The sequence below is a fragment of the Lampris incognitus genome, chromosome 19 (assembly GCF_029633865.1).
Source record: "Lampris incognitus isolate fLamInc1 chromosome 19, fLamInc1.hap2, whole genome shotgun sequence".
Classification (NCBI taxonomy): domain Eukaryota; kingdom Metazoa; phylum Chordata; class Actinopteri; order Lampriformes; family Lampridae; genus Lampris; species Lampris incognitus.
Window position 1 is genome coordinate 29,310,007 of NC_079229.1, and position 16,669 is coordinate 29,326,675.

Here is a 16,669-nt window from a genome sequence, read left to right on the forward strand (position 1 = left end):
TTGTTCCTGTTTTTTCTGAATCTTTGCTTTGACGTTGGGCAGGAGCAGAACAAACGGTGACCTTGGTTTGCGTGACATCAGCATTTCAGCTGGTGACAGGCCCGTGGAGGCATGCGGTGTGATGCAGTAGCTAAAGAGGAACCGTGACAGTCTGGTTTCAATCGTCTCCCCCTTTGTTTTCTTCATCCCTGCTTTGATGGTTTGGACGGCCCGTTCAGCTAGTCCGTTTGAAGAGGGGTGAAAGGGAGGTGATGTTATATGGCGGATGCCATTCTGCTTCATGAATGTCTCAAACTCAGTATTTGTGAAACAGGCCCTGTTGTCTTACACCCGAACCTGTGGCAGTCCATTGGGGCTGAAACTCTGTCTGAGCCTCTTGATCATGGCCTGTGAGGTGGCGGTACTCACAGGGTAAATGTCCATCCACCTTTAATGTGCATCCACGATCAACAAAAACATCCTCCCCAGGAACGGGCCTGCATAGTCTACGTGGGGTCAACTCCATGGAGTCTCTGGCAAGGGTGCAACGGGGCATGAGGGGTGCAAGGGTGCAACTGGGCATGAGGGGTGCAACGGGGCATGTGGGGGTGCCTTTCTGCTTTCTTGACACTCATTGCACGCCTGCACCTCTCGCTCTATTTCCTGGTCCATGCCTGGCCACCAGGTGTATGACCTGGCTTAGGCCTTCATCCGCAACATGCCAGGGTGCGTCTGGTGAAGTAGCTTCAGGAGGGTGCCGCGGCCTTTGGTCAGAATGACGATTCGGGAGCCCCACAGCATGCAGCCATCTCTCACACTCATCTTCACTCTCTGTGAGTGATAAGGACTCAGGTCCGGATCAACATGTGCTGGCCACCCTTTCAGCGGGTATTCGTGCACTTGGGACAAGGTCACATCTTTTGCTGTCCACTTATGGATGTGTTCTGTGTGCACCAACGCATCCTCCATCTGGTCCAGCATCAGAACATGATCTGCCACCTCGGTGTCTTCAATGACCTCTGGAACTTGCAGCCTGCTCAGTGCATTGGCATGGTCCTTTCCTGGCTTGTACACAATTTTGTACTCGTATGCCTTCAGGAGCAGCGACCACCTCTGGACTCCCAGCGACCCTATCTGTAGTACTGGCTTTTTCTCATTGAACAGGACGATCAGTGGTTTGTGGTCAGTATAGATTGTGAAGACTCTACCGTAAAGATACTTGTGAAATCTCTGAATTCCAAAAACCACAGCTAAACCCTCTTTATCCAGCTGTGAGTTGCATGCTTCTGAAGGTGTAAGGGTGCATGATATGAAGCCTAGTGGTTTTTCACTTCCGTCCTCCATTTTGTTTGACAACACGGTGCCCATGCCATATGGTGAAGCGTCACATGAGAGAATGAGTTCTTTGTCTGACCAGTAGTGCACTAAAACTTCAGCTACCTGTAATAGCATCTTGGACTTAACAAACGCCTCCTCTTGCTCATTTTTCCCTTCCCAGCGGGCCTTTTTTTTTCCAACAACCTGTGGAATGGGGCTAGCAGTGTGGACAGGTTGGAGAGGAACTTTCATTCGTTCATTCATTCATCTTCAGCCGCTTCTCCGGGATAAGGTCACGGTGGCAGCAAACTAAGTACGGCACTCCAGACGTCCCTCTCCCCAGCAATGCCTTCCAGCTCCTCCTGGGGATCCCAATGCATTCCTAGGCCAGATTGGACATGTAGTTCCTCCAGCGAGTTCGGGGTCTCCTCCCAGTTGGCCGTACCCGGTAAACCTCCAAAGGAAGGCGCCCAGGAGGCAACCTAATCGGATGCCTGAACCACCTCAACTGGCTCCTTTTGATGCGAAGGAGCAGCAGCTCTACTCCAAGCTCCTTCCGGTTGTCTGAGCTCCTCACCCTATCACTAAGGCTGAGCCCAGACACCCTACGGAGGAAACTCATTTCAGCTGCTTGTGTCCGCAATCTCACTATTGTAACAGGTGTCTGAAATTCAGGCTTGACCAGAAATGTAAAGTGCTTTGAGTGGCTGTTGCAGCTATAAAAGCACTATATAAAATGCAACTTGATTGATTGACCCTTTCGGTCACTATCCAAAGCTCATGACCACAGGTGAGGGTTGGAACGAAGATTGACTGGTAAATTGAGATCTTTGCCTTCTGGCTCAGCTCCCTCTTCACCACAACAGTCTGGTACAACGTCCGCATTACTACTAATGCTGCACCAATCCGCCTGTCAATCTCCCGCTCCATCCTACCCTCTCTCGTGAACAAGACCCCGAGATACTTGAACTCCTTCACTTGAGGCAACAACTCATCCCTAACCTGGAGGGAGCAATCCACCATATTCTGGTAGAGAACCATGGCCTCAGACTTGGAGGTGCTGACTCTCATCCCTGTCATTTCACACTCAGCCAAAAAGTGCCCCAGTGCGCGCTGGCGGTCGCGTTCTGATGAAGCCAACAAAACCATATCATCTGCGAAGAGCAGAGACGCAATTCTGAGGTTCCCAAAATGGACACACTCCTCGCCTTGGCGAGGCTGAGGAATGTGATGCCCCGATAATTGGAGCATACCCTCCGGCCCCCTTTTTAAATATGAGAACCACCACCCCAGTCTGCCACTTCACAGGCATTGTCCCCAACCTCCACGCAACACGGAAGAAGCGTGTCAACCAAGACAGCCTAACAATGTCCAGAGCCTTCAGCATCTCAGGGTGACTCTCCTCCACACTCGGCACCTTGCCACCGAGGAGCTTTTTAACTACCTCAGAGACCTCTGTCAGGGATATGGGTGGGGCTTCCCCTGAGTCTTCAGACTCTACCTCCTCCCCAGAGGACGTGTTAGCCGGGTTCAGGAGCTCCTCAAAGTGTTCTCTCCACCGCTCAACAACATCCCTAGTCTGGGTCAACAGTTCCCCTCCCTGGCTGAACACAGCCTGAGTCAAGCCCTGCTTCCCCTTCCTTAGTCACCGGATGGCTTTCCAGAACTTCCTTGAGGCCAACCGAAAGTCCTCCTCCATAGCCTCGCCAAACTCTTCCTACACTTGAGTTTTTTCTTCTGTGACCGCTAAAGCGGCAGCCCTTCTGACCTCCCGGTACCTTTCCCGGTTCCTACCTGGAGGGTAGGAACTTATTATAATAGTTCAGAATGCCCAAATATACTTTCAGTTAAGCCACGTTGGTGGGTACAGGAGCCTCCACGATGGCTTTGACTTTTGATTTTTACCGGGTGTAGCCCACACGCATCTACTTTGTGCCCAAAGTACTGCACCTGCTCTTCTAGGAATGCACACTTGCTTCATTTCAGACGCAAGCCTGCATCGTTCAGATGTATGAGGACCTCCCCCAGTCCCTCAAATGTTTGTCCTCGTCCACTCCCGTAATTAGGATGTCATCCAAGTACACCGCTACTCTCAGAATCCCCTGCAACAACCCTTCCATTGTCCTCTGGAAAATGGCTGGTGCCGATGAGACACCAAAAGGTAGCCGGTTGTATGTAAAAATGCCCTTGTGTGTGTTCACAGTCAGATATTTCTTTGATTCCTTGTCCATAACTATTTGTTGATATGCATGACTCATGTCTAGCTTTGAGAATCGCTTCCCCCCCTGATAGTGACGCAAAGAGATCTTCAACTCATGGGATGGGATACTGTTCTAGCGAGGAGACTCTGTTCACAGTCAATTTATAATCCCCACATAAGCACACTGAGCCGTCTGGTTCTACAACGGGCACTACTGATGCTGCCCACTCCAAGTACTTCACCGGAGTGATGATGTCATCTCTCAAAAGTCTGTCAATTTCTGCTTCCACTTTTGTGTGCATTGCATATGGAACAGTGCGAGGTCGGAAGAATCTCGGCTTTGTGTCAGGTGACACATGGATTGTAGGTTTGGTGCCCTTTTAAAGTGCCTAATTCGTCTTTGAACATGTCTTCGTGCTTGGTAAGTATTTGCTGCAACGTGACGCTTTCTGTGTTAACATGTGTTAACCTCAGCCCACGGTAACTGAATTTCTTCGAGTCAGCCTCTCCCCAGCAAGCTAGGTCCAGCTCCATCAACCACCACAATAGGTAAGTTTTTCTTCTGATTGTGGTAAGTAACCCTCACATCAGCTACCCCTATTACTGAAATGGGCTGTCCTGTGTGTGTGTGTGTGTGTATGTATGTATGTATGACAAGTAAGGATACAGCCACATGTACATACATACATATGTATGTACATGTGGCTGTATCCTTACTTGTCAAAGGTAGGATACTACAGAGATAATGCAATCCCTCAAAACACAAGGCTGTAATCCATTGGATTGGTTTTGTAAATCAAAACCTGTGCTGCCTACTTGACGTTTCTAGAAAGATGTTTTCCCCCAACTTTAGCAGTTTCAACTGCTGAAAAGTTGAATAACGCGCTGATGGCGTTGATGAATAAAATAGATGACTACTTGATGGGACAGATCTTTTTTTCTTTTTCTTTTTTTTAATATTTTCCCCTTTTTTCTCCCCAATTTTACCTGGCCAGTTACCCCACTCTTCCAAGCTGTCCCGGTCGCTGCTCCACCCCCTCTGCCGATCCGGAGAGGGCTGCAGACTACCACATGCCTCCTCCGATACATGTGGAGTCGCCAGCCGCTTCTTTTCACCTGACAGTGAGGTGTATCGCCAGGGGGACATAGCACGTGGGAGGATCATGCTATTCCCCCCAGTTCCCCCTCTCCCCCAACCAGAGGAGGCACTAGTACAGCGACCAGGACACATACCCACATCCAGCCTCCCACCAGCAGACACGGGCAATTGTGTCTGTAGGGACGCTCGACCAAGCCGGAGGTAACACGGGGATTCGAACCGGTGATCCCCGTGTTGGTAGGCAACGGAATAGACTGCTACGCTACCCAGACACCCCCTGGGACAGATCTTTTAACCAAGATGTTTTTAATATGCTCCGTCTCGCTCAAAAGAGATTTTACATTGGGAGCAAGACAGCTAAATTGTGTTTGAATATGAAAAATAATAGGGAACAATATTGCCTCTCTGATCTCCTCTCAGGTTTGATTGACAGTGATGCTTCTCAGAAGTACTCAGCACTTCACATCGTGGGGATGGTGGGCTCCATCGACAATGACTTCTGTGGGACTGACATGACAATCGGCACCGACTCGGCCTTGCACAGAATCATAGAGGTCGTGGATGCCATCATGACAACCGCACAGAGGTGAGGAGTGTACGAATTGACTTCTTGGGGATGGTCAGGGGTAACATGTCCCACATTATGACTTGTAAAGGTGTGAATGGGTAGAACAGAAAATAAAGTAATTTGTCTTGTGTGATGTAACAGAATAATGTTTCATTATCAAGTTTATCTATCATGTGCAACAGTTACACATAATGTGCAGCCAAAGCAATGAAATGCTTATTTATGGTTGCACCTATAATATTTAAAAAAGGAATATGAAAAAAGTGCGGAAAGTAAACATGTTGGATAAGTTAAAATATCAGGAGAAAATGGAAGTAAAATGACATGAAAATAGGTTAAGAGAATTTTGATTTGGGAAATAGTAGCTTTCTGACCCTCATACAGTGGGCGCACAAGCTATTTTGTGGCTCTGATTCTGAATGAAGAGTTCCTTTCTTTCGTGGCCTGAGAAGTATTGTCACATGCCGGGCTCTCTTCTTCCTTCTGCAGTCACCAGAGGACGTTTGTGTTAGAGGTCATGGGGAGACACTGCGGGTAAGAAGGAATTTGATAAACCGGATTGTTGATTCACACACATCACTCAGACGTCATAAGCAGACTCCAGTATCACTGCTGCTTATGTACATGGTGTTCTGTGTGTGTGTGTGTGTGTGTGTGTGTGTGTGGGCGCATGTGTGATGGGGCTGGCAATGAATATTCCAAATTCGAATATATAACCGAATTGTGAAAAAAAAACACGTTCAAGTGTGAAAAATAATATTCGTATGTGGGGGGGAAAAAAAGCACTACTGCGGCTGTCTGCCTTGTGAATTCTCGCTGCACGCTGCATGACGGACAGGAGTCACACAACCTCACTTTCACTGGTTGAAAATGAAGTTTAGGTCGAGCTGAAATGAGCGAATAATTCAACAACAACCATGTGGTAAAGATGGCAGAGAGTTCCCAACCCAACTCGGCCGCAGGGAGTGGTTTTCACTCCGAACAATCAAAAAAGCCCCGTTTGGAAATACTTGGATCTTGGTCTGAAAATGGAAAATTGTGGACCCTCAAGATAAAGTCGTATGCAAGCTATGTAAGCTACAGTTAGCTTACCAAAAATACTATCAAATTGTTTATTTAAACCAGTATGAATATTCCCTAATCTGTATAAAAATGAGGCTATCGAATAACATCAGTTACTCAGATGGATTTGAACCTATGTTTTTTCTTTTAGAAGGAATAATCGAATGTCATTTATGGCCTATTTTGACAGCTGTAGCGTGTGTGTACGTATGGTGGATGGGTGTGTGTGTCTGTCCATGTCTGTCTTTGTCTTTATGTGAAATGTCTTTTTAATCCATTTTCATCTTTTTGTGTGTGTGTGTGTGTGTGTGTGTACACATGTATGGATATGTGTGCTCAGCTACCTGGCCCTAGTGAGTGCCCTAGCTTGTGGGGCAGATTGGGTGCTGATCCCTGAGATGCCCCCCGAGGACGGCTGGGAGAAAAAGATGTGTCAGAAACTGTCTGCGGTAACGTGATAATATTTTCTACCACACAATAAACCTGATGAACCCATGGTAATAACAATATCCATTGTGCGTTCTTGGACGTCATAAGCAGCTGTATCTTGGCTATCCGATTCGATTTGAATACTACTACCACTTTTGGCTGCTGCCATTAGGGGTCGCCACAGCGGATCAGCCGTTTCCATTTCTGTCCTCTCTATCATCCTCTGTCATGCCAACCACCTGCGTGGCCTCTCTCACCACCATAAACCTCCTCTTTGGCCTTCCTCTTTTCCTCTTGGCTGGCAGCTCCATATTCAGCATCCTTCTCCCAATATACCCAGCATCTCTCCTCCACACATGTCCAGACCATCTCAGTCTTGCTTCTCTTTCTCTTGCCTGTCTCCAAACCATCCAACCTGAGCTGTCCCTCTAATGTACTTGTTCCTAATCCTGGCCTTCTTTGTCAATTCTAATGAAAATCTTAGCATCTTCAGCTCTGCCACCTCCAGCTCCACCTCCTGTCTTTTCATCAGTGTCATCATCTCCAAACCATATAACATAGCTGGTCTCACTACCATCTTGTAGACCTTCCTTTTAACTCTTGGTGATACCCTTCTGTCACAAATCACTCCTGACACTCTTTTCCACCCATTCCAATATGGCCTGCACTCTTCTTTACCTCTCTTCCGCACTCCCTGTTACTTTGAAAACTGACCCCAAGTATTTAGAATTATCCACCTTTGTCACCTCTACTCCTTGCATCCTCACTATTCTGCTGTCCTCCCTCTCATTCACGCATAGATATTCCACCTTGCTCCTACTGACGGTCATTCCTCTTCTCTCCAGTGCATACCTCCACCTCTCCAGGCTCTCCTCAACCCGCTCCCTACTCTTGCTACAGATCACAGTGTCATCCACAAACATCATAGTCCACGGAGACTCCTTTCTGATCTCATCCGTCAACTTGTCCATCACCATTGCAAACAAGAAAGGGCTCAGATCTGATCCTTGATGTAATCCCACCTCCACCTTTAACCCATCCATCATCGTAGCACAGAGCTCAGCACTATCACACTGCCCTCATACATATCCTGCACTACTCTTAATATACTTCTCTGCAGAGGTGTAAAAACCTGGTCCAGAAAGTAAAAACCCTAACCGTGTCTTTACTCCATCCAAGTATTAAACCAGCTGATTTGGGAAAGTAGTCTGTGCAATCCGATGGTTTAGTACAAGGGTGGAGTAAAGACACAGTTAGGGTTTTTACTTTCTGGGCCGGATTTTTACACCTCCGCTTCTCTGCCCCTCCTGACTTCCTCTTACAATACCACAACTTCTCTCTTGGCATCCTGTTGTACGCTTTCTCTAAATCTACAAAATCACAATTTAACCCCTTCTGACCTTCTTTATACTTCTCCATCAATATTCTTAAAGCAAACCTCACATCTGTAGTGCTCTTTTGTGCCATGAAACCATACTGCTGCTTGCTAATCACCTTTGCTCTTAACCTAGCTTCCACTACTCTTTCCCATATCTTCGTGCTGTGGCCGATCAACTTTTATACCTCTGTAGTTACTACAGCTCAGCACATCACCTTATTCTTGAAAATCGGTACCAGTGTGCTTCTTCACTCCAAATTCTACCATTTGATCCTTGGCTCTACCTTCAGTCTCTTCCTTTTCTTGATCTCCAAAGTCGTCCTATAGACCACTACCCGATACTGCCTGGCTACGTTCTCCCCGTCACTACCTTGCAGTCGTCAATCCCTTTCAGATTGCACCTCCTACATAAGTTATAGTCCACCTGTGTGCACTTTGCTTCCCTCTTATATGTCACCCTGTGTTCCTCCGTCTTCTTGAAATATGTATTCACCCCAGCCATTTCCATCCTTTTTGCAAAATCAACCACCATCTGTCTTTCCACATTCCTGTCCTTGACACCACCTGCCCATCACCTCCTCATCACCTCTGTTCTCTTCACCAACATGCCCATTGAAGTCTGCTCCAATCACCACTCTCTCCTCCTTGGGTACACTCTCCACCACTTCATCCGTCTCACTCCAGAATTCTCCTTTCTCGTCCATTTCACACCCAACTTCCTGCATTCTCAGTGGCTGGGTTTGATTTAAATACCATTCTGTTCATTTTTTTATTTGCACAACTTTTTCTTCTTGACATCTCAAGAATGAATTCTTACAGGCAATGTAATAAACCCACATTTTTGTTTCAGCTCATTCAAAAGCCATATCAGATCTGTAGCTAGAGTTCATATGAGATCATACAGGTAAAGAAAGGATGTTTTGGTGTCATTCTGGCCACTGCTTATATTGCTGTGGTGCATTCTGCTTTGAAAACATGCTGTCATTCTATGGTCCAGACCCGTTCCAGGGGCACAAGGCTGAACATAATCATAGTTGCTGAAGGAGCCATTGACAGGCACGGGAAGCCTATTACCTCTAGTTTTGTCAAGGATGTGAGTACCCGAGCATGCAGAGTGGGGAAGCCAGAAGCACAGAGCCCTGACTGCTTGAAATCAGTCCTGTTGAGCTATAAGAGACCATAGATATGGCACAGTTTTATGATGTGTGCCATGGTTTAGCATCAACAAGCAGTAGCAAAAAGACATTTCTAAAGGAATAAATGGTAAAGCTATCCTTAGATATGGTAGTTGCACCATGTGGACTGGACTGGTTCTGCTTGGCTCATAGTAAAGCAGTTATAGCAAACCGCTCTGACACTGCTGAATACAGCTTGTAAATATGAGCCACTGATGGCTTCGCTGTGAAAGAAATAGCTCTTGGCTCGCAAGGCTGTCGTCATCATCAGGTGCCCGTGCTTCTGAAAGCCCATGTCAAAGCCGTTGTCTCAGTTTTTCTGTCATGTCGTTTCTCCACCACCCTTCCCTATAGAACCGAGCAGGAATGAAAAGGCTGAATATCATAATTGTAGCTGAGGGGGCGATTGATCGTAACAACAAGCCCATAACCACTGACTATGTTAAGAATGTAAGTATAGTATTCATGTAAGTGTGACGGGTTCTACTATAAAAACACAGCTCAGCCTGCCTCATATATGGCCTCTACTACTGTACCGCTACCCTGGTGTGGCTTTGACTTTGTCGCTGTGCCTTCTGGAATGCTCTCAGACACACTCTCTAGTTTGGTAAGATGCTTTCACCTATACTTTTACTGCTTTAGTACCCTGAACAGATATGGTCCTCTTTAGTTTGATATGATGTCATTAACCTGGCACCCTTAACCACACTTGACACATGGACATCAAATGTCCTTTCACTGTAAACGTCGCTCTCACTGTATAACCAGGACAAAGAAATGTAGAATCTATTCTGTTGAAAACATTTTAGAAATTCCTCACAGAAAACTGCTGCTCTTTACATGTTGTTTATTTATCACAGGACAGATAGCCCTCAAGAACCTGCACCTATTTTTTCTGTTTTTAACTTTTCAGCAAACAACTGTTTTGTTTGCTTTGTGCGTGAATACCTCTACTCAAAATAGCCTTTTCTAGCTTGGAGTTCAACATGCTGCTCTGCTCAGTATAAACTCAATTCCCCCACCCAGTCCTCACCCCATCCCCACCCCACTAACATGACTGAAAAATAGGATTGGTTTGCATGTGCTCTGCTGTTTCCCTATCTCCTCAACTTCTTTTCTGTGTTTATGTTCATGTTTCTGTGCGTGTGTGCGCATTTGTATGTTTTTACATGTCCTCGTATGTGTTTCTGTTATAAACGTAATGTAACAGGTCTTAAAAAAGTGATTGTGTCCTACATTAAGTAAAATGACCACAGTCTGTTGGATGTATTACTTCAGATAAAGGATACAGCCATAAGTGTTACATTAATGAATTATTACATTATTATTATATTACATTAAATTATTACACGTTACATTATTATTACTATAATTAAGCATTGCATTATATTGTATTACATTATTATTACATTACATTGTTACATTATTGTTATTACATTGTTACATTAGTTATACATTACATTATTATTATATTATTATTGATTATTACTTATTAATTAATTATAACCATTATTAAGGAAACATGATCCTAAAATGTCTAATGATGTCCCTAAATGCCCAACATTTGTTCAGTCACAATTATTTCACCTTCCCAGCTTGTTGTCAAATGCTTAGGTTTTGACACTCGTGTGACAATCCTGGGCCATGTACAGAGAGGAGGGACCCCATCTGCTTTTGACCGTATCCTGGTAGGTACACCACCTCAGTGGAAGACATACAAACTGGCACTTAAACTTGGTATCTTTACAAGCCCAGGTTTGGTGCAATTATAAATACTTGGAAGATTATACTATGTAATATTGATTTCTACAAATACCTGACATAATGTATACCTATATTACCAGTAGCGTACCGTGGGGTTTTCAGTCAGGGCCTTCAGTAACGAACTGCACCCTGCCACACACACACACACACACACACACACACACACACACACACACACACACACACCGATACAACTACATACAAAATACACTATCACGCACTATATGCACTACTGGATAAACACCAGCAAGACAGCTGATCTTCAACAACCACAACACACACCACTGTGTGTTACAGCAGCTACTGCAGCATCACCATCAGATCTTCCTTTATGTCACTCAGCAACCAGATTGCACACACACCACATGGCACAAAAACAACTAGAAGAGTCCCCTCAGTAGAGTGCAGCGTATCGCCAGGCGTATCACCCCTTCTCCGTTGTTCAGACTTGGCAATAAACCATCCGTTTCTTTTTGGGGTTTTTTTGCCTATCAGGAGAAGGGGCTCTTATTAAAAGAGTTCAGATGTTAAACATCACGGTTTTCATGCTATAAAACTAATATTCTGCTTTTACTAGAACATAGACATGGTTGCTAGCGTGACAGATAGCTAAACAGGTTCCTTAATAAACATCCAGGAGACAGCAGGCAAGTTTAGGATGTTTACTGTCAGAAGCACTGTGAAACTGAAATACAGAAATGAAAATACAAATTCACAATTGTAATGTTTCCCTCATTAGCCATTACAGTTAACTGTCGATTAGCATGAATGCTAACTTAACATTGGAAATCACAAGCTAGCGTGATTAGCATCGCCATGGTTTTAACTTTTTTACACGAGCTAAAAACTGCTACAAATAACTATCACAGGTGATTGTCACAAAAGGTAAGTACTCAAATCAATAAGACTGATTACTTACAGACATATGCTATCTAGGGTTCAGGCTGAGAAAAATGAATAGAGGAGAAAGAACAACAACTGTGCTTGCAAAGCTCTTCAAGTACCAACCAAAGTACGGCAAGCTACATGACACAGTCAACACTCTTATCAACTATCTTAAAGGGGCAGCACTCTCTCCACCTGGGATATTGTACTATACCACCGTGTCCCTTTAAGGTGTACCACAACTTCTGAGGCGGGTCTTGTATACACCCAGGGGGAGCCCTCTTTAACCACCCTTACCTCCACTTTACGGACCCTGTTATCTTGACCAGGAGTGGTATTTCCTGTAAGTCCTGTAGGACATTCATTCCTTTTGACCTGGCTGACTTTCAGGAGGACAACTTCTCCAGTTTACAGGTTGTATTGGCCTGTTTGCCATTTCCTCCTTGGCTGTAATGTCGCAAGGTACTCTTGACGCCATCGTCTCCAGAAAGGGTCAGCAAGGCTCTGGACTTGCTTCCACTGACTCTGGTAAAGGTCCTTAAGGTCAAGGTCACCTGTAGGCATGGACATCAAGTCGATTTTCTGTGTTAAAAGCATGACGGGAGTGAGTACAGTGGGCATGTCCAGATCCAATGACACAGGAACTAGAGAAAGATTCAGTCTTTACTTTGGAGATAATGCACACAGAGTTTATAGTTTGACGAGAAGAAAACAGTAATTGGACGGGAGCAAGAATTTGTACAAAGAGAGGAAATTGCCTATAAAACCATTGAAGAGTCAGTAAAAATGATCATGCCTATGAAGCCCTTGAAGAGTCAGTAAAAATGATCATATATTTATGTGTGCTGTGTATGTTTGTTTGTGCAGGCCAGTCGTATGGGTGTGGAAGCTGTCCTAGCACTTCTGGAGACAACAGCCAACACACCTGCCTGTGTAGTCTCCCTGTGCGGTAACCAGTCAGTGCGTCTCCCTCTGATGGAGTGTGTACAGATGGTAGGTACTGGGCTGAACTGGAACCCAGCCAAGATGCGAGCATGCACACATGCATGCACACACCCCCACACAGAGGAGGATCTGAAAGGAAAGGGGGACAGCAACACATGCAAATACAAACACCCAATAATGACTCCATAAGTGCAGCGGATTCAAAAGAAATCGGCAGGAAGAGCAGAAGTGATGATAGCAAACATCACAGCCCATTGGGCTCAGAATGGCCCTTTTGTTGATGTGTGTGTGTGTGTGTGTGTGTGAGAGAGAGAGAGAGAGATGTCTTTCAAGTGAGTTTATTCTGGTTTGTAATTATCCAAAGCATTTGGCAGACTTGATGATTACCGCTTGCAGGATGATGATGTAATATCCAGGCACATAAAGGAGCTCTGTTGGAATTATAGCTTGTTATCTCTCTCATCGGCTTCTGCACTTGCACAGCACCTGTTCCTACTGCATTTTACTGCTTGATATTGTGGCAGACTTTTCCCAATAAAACCACTTGAAAAGTACAATTACCTTTACACATTTGAATGTCCCTTATGAAAATGACACTCATTAACTTGACTCTGATTTTAAAGGGAAACAACCACAGTTTTCAACATTATCTTTATAAATATGTTGTAAGTGATAACTCCCCGTTAGCAACCATAATACTGTCTTAATAGTCTTGTGTGTGTATCTGAAATGCTGCAGAAAAAAATGTTTTTCAGTGATGTCACTGGTGGACATTCTGAATGTGAAAGCTTCTTTATTCTTACTCGCTTGTTGAAAGGCTGCATTATATGAAAAAAATAGGCTGCATTGCATAAGACAATGCGAATAACAGTGCTACATTATACAGTTGTATGTAGAGCTGATATTCACATTTTCTTACACATCACCGCCAGACAAAATTTCAACAGCGTTTCAGAGACATACACAGTATTATGGCTGCTAATGTTATCCCTACAGCATGTACATAGAGATACTGTTGAAAATCATGATTTTTGTTGTTATTTTACCTTTTTAAGGATAAATTACCATTCAAACATTGAAGTACTCCCCTGTTTTCCCTCTGCCTCTCAGACTCAGGAGGTCCAGAAAGCCATGGATGAGAAGAAGTTTGAGGATGCTGTCAAACTTCGGGGCAGGTACTTTCAGTTTTCTAGTTAAAAATCAGTACATGGCAACCTGTTCGACATTGATTACACACATTGACCTGTGCACAGGAAGGGAGAGCAAATCAAAGTGCTATTTCAGGTCCCTGGCGCTCAACTGATTTATATTCAGGAGTTGGTCACCAATCAGCATCAGTAATGAAGTGGGGATGGATAAAATCATGAACAAGAAACTACTTAGCTCTGGTTTAATTCAATTACAGACCTCAATTTTGACCTTGTTATACCTTGCATTTTCAGGAACTTTGCCTGACACTTTCACTCATGCGGCTTTAGCCAATTTTGTAACATGCCAAATATTTCATCTCTTACCACAGGAGCTTTGAAAACAACCTCAAGACATACAAACTGTTGGCTCACCGTAAACCAGAATCGGAGTTGCCAAGCGTAAGTATCCTCAGGATATGTTGACACTTGTCTTACTTAGCCTTGGCTGGGTTCGACCTCGACAGTGACAGTGTTGTGAAGCTGCTTTTTCTTGTTTCTTTATACACGTACACGTACACACACACACACACACACACACACACACAGAGTAAGAGTTGTTTATTTTAGACTACCATATCTGCAGTGCAGAATGTCCTCAAAAAAGAATCAGACTCAAGATTGCTCCTAGAATAGAAAACCTGTTGGGATGTTTAATTTTTAATTTCACTGTTTTTGGCCCAAGGAGCTACCTGCAACAAAAAAAACTTTGGTGACTCAGCTACTGATCCCACAGGCAGCATTAGACAGTGATAGTGCGCTCTGTGTAACTGTTTAGAGCTTTCCTGGAAAAACACAAGACTGTCAAATCAACCTTGTAAATGAGAGGTTCACCCTGGGGGCCACGTAGAGCAGAGTACAGTTCTGCGACCCAAGTGTGCTAATGTTAAAGCACACAACTACTCCGTTCATACAGGCACCCATGTTGGGTTCTCAGTCTCAGTAACACCAGTGTCTGTTACCTGCTGTTTACTAGAAAAACGGAGAGCTTTATAATAGTGATGACGAGGCAGTAATAAACTGGTTTTCATCCATCCACCAGCGTCTCTCTCAGTCGCTATGGAACTCTAACTGCTTTAGCTGGCCACTTATTTGTAAATTTCTATATTGGGTTCAGATAGCCCAGAGGTTACAGTATAGTCCTGCTGTGATATCAGGTAACATCTGGACTCCCTGTTGTGGGAGGACCGTTCCAGAAGCTTTTTCAGCCTGCTGGTCTGTCTCCAGAAGAGGTAACTCCAACTGAAGATCACTCAAGTGTAGAGCCGGCATGGCCAGGCCCCATGCCGGGGAACTAGCCTCAGGGTTTGGCTCTGATTATGTCTGCGATAATGACCATTGTGGGCCCAGCATGTGACCACGAGCAGACCAGAAACTGTCTATTGAGCCTCTTTCTGCGGGTGGATGTGCCTTACATAGCCACAGCCTGATCTGCCCTCCTCCAAAATATCTCATACACCTCCCTGTTTCATTGAATGTAATTACTGAGGCTGACAAGGCAGTGATAAAGTACTTTTGGACAAGCGTTCCATAAAAAAGTGATTGCTTTTTAACTGCATTTAATCAGTTTCTGTGTGTTTTATGCCCTCAGAGCAACTTCAACGTGGCAGTGCTGAATGTAGGCGCCCCTGCAGCAGGCATGAATGCTGCTGTGCGTTCCGCCGTCAGAGTGGGCATCTCCGAGGGCCACAAGATGTTTGCCGTGAACGACGGGTTTGAGGGTTTCTACAAGGGACAGGTGGGTTCTAAAGTATGCAAGATGCCACCTTTTAAAGAACAAATACAGTTCAACAGAAAAAAAAGGACAAATTATCCATCCATCCATCCATCCATTATCCAAGCTGCTTATCCCAACTGGGGTCACGGGGATGCTGGAGCCTATCCCAGCAGTCACTGGGCAGCAGGCTGGGAGACACCCAGGACAGGCTGCCAAATTACAAACAAATTATACAACAAATTCTTATTAAATTATTAGAACAGATTATATGTCAATAAATTTACTTGAACAGCCTTATTGTTTTTTTGTTGGGTTTTTTTTATGATTTCTCGTGTACAGTCATATCTTAATCCAGGGTGCCCACACAACCTGGAAAACCTGGAAATGTATAGACTATTTTTCCAGTCATGGAAAACACCTGGAAAATTATAAAATTGGTCAGATTTCCTGTAAATACTTTTGAGTTCATGCAAAATTGTAGGAGTAGGTTACAAAAATTGTATCTTTACCTCACTAAGGTGTTTTTTTTTTTTATTACATTTTTATCAAGATCACATATACTTTAAGTATATGTGATCCAGAGCATATCAGACTTGGAGTATGATATACTCCAAGTCTGAGGCCATGGTTCTCTACCGGAAAATGGTGGATTGCCCCCTCCTGGTTGGGGATGAGTTGTTGCTTCAAGTGAAGGAGTTCAAGTATCTTGGGGTCTTGTTCACGAGTGAGGGTAGGATGGAGCAGGAGATTGACAGGCAGATCGGTGCAGCATCAGCAGTAATGCGGACGTTGTACCGGACCATTGTGGTGGAAAGGGAGCTGAGCCAGAAGGCAAAGCTCTCAATTTACCAGTCAGTCTTCGTTCCAACCCTCACCTATGGTCATGAGCTTTGGGTAGTGACTGAAAGGGTGAGATTGCGGATACAAGCGGCTGAAATTAGTTTCCTCTGCAGGGTGTCTGGGC

General features: G+C 44.7%; 1 protein-coding gene across 6 annotated transcripts in view; it reads left to right on the forward strand.

Annotated features, from left to right (window-relative positions):
• pfkpa (phosphofructokinase, platelet a) overlaps window positions 1-16,669 on the forward strand; it is a 48,579-nt gene that overhangs the window by 10,570 nt on the left and 21,340 nt on the right. For 4 of the 6 annotated variants that reach the window (XR_008812084.1, XM_056299632.1, XM_056299631.1 and 1 more), the window contains exons 5-13: window positions 5,016-5,181; window positions 5,653-5,697; window positions 6,566-6,674; window positions 9,562-9,657; window positions 10,803-10,895; window positions 12,724-12,849; window positions 13,912-13,976; window positions 14,321-14,390; window positions 15,580-15,726. Coding sequence is in view for 5 of the 6 variants with exons in the window: in XM_056299632.1 (XP_056155607.1) it covers window positions 5,016-5,181; window positions 5,653-5,697; window positions 6,566-6,674; window positions 9,562-9,657; window positions 10,803-10,895; window positions 12,724-12,849; window positions 13,912-13,976; window positions 14,321-14,390; window positions 15,580-15,726 (917 nt within the window). In the remaining variant the exon portion in view is untranslated. Of the gene's footprint in view, window positions 1-5,015; window positions 5,182-5,652; window positions 5,698-6,565; window positions 6,675-9,029; window positions 9,126-9,561; window positions 9,658-10,802; window positions 10,896-12,723; window positions 12,850-13,911; window positions 13,977-14,320; window positions 14,391-15,579; window positions 15,727-16,669 lie in introns of all 6 variants that reach the window. The other 2 variants (XM_056299634.1, XM_056299635.1) reach the window with 1 other exon arrangement.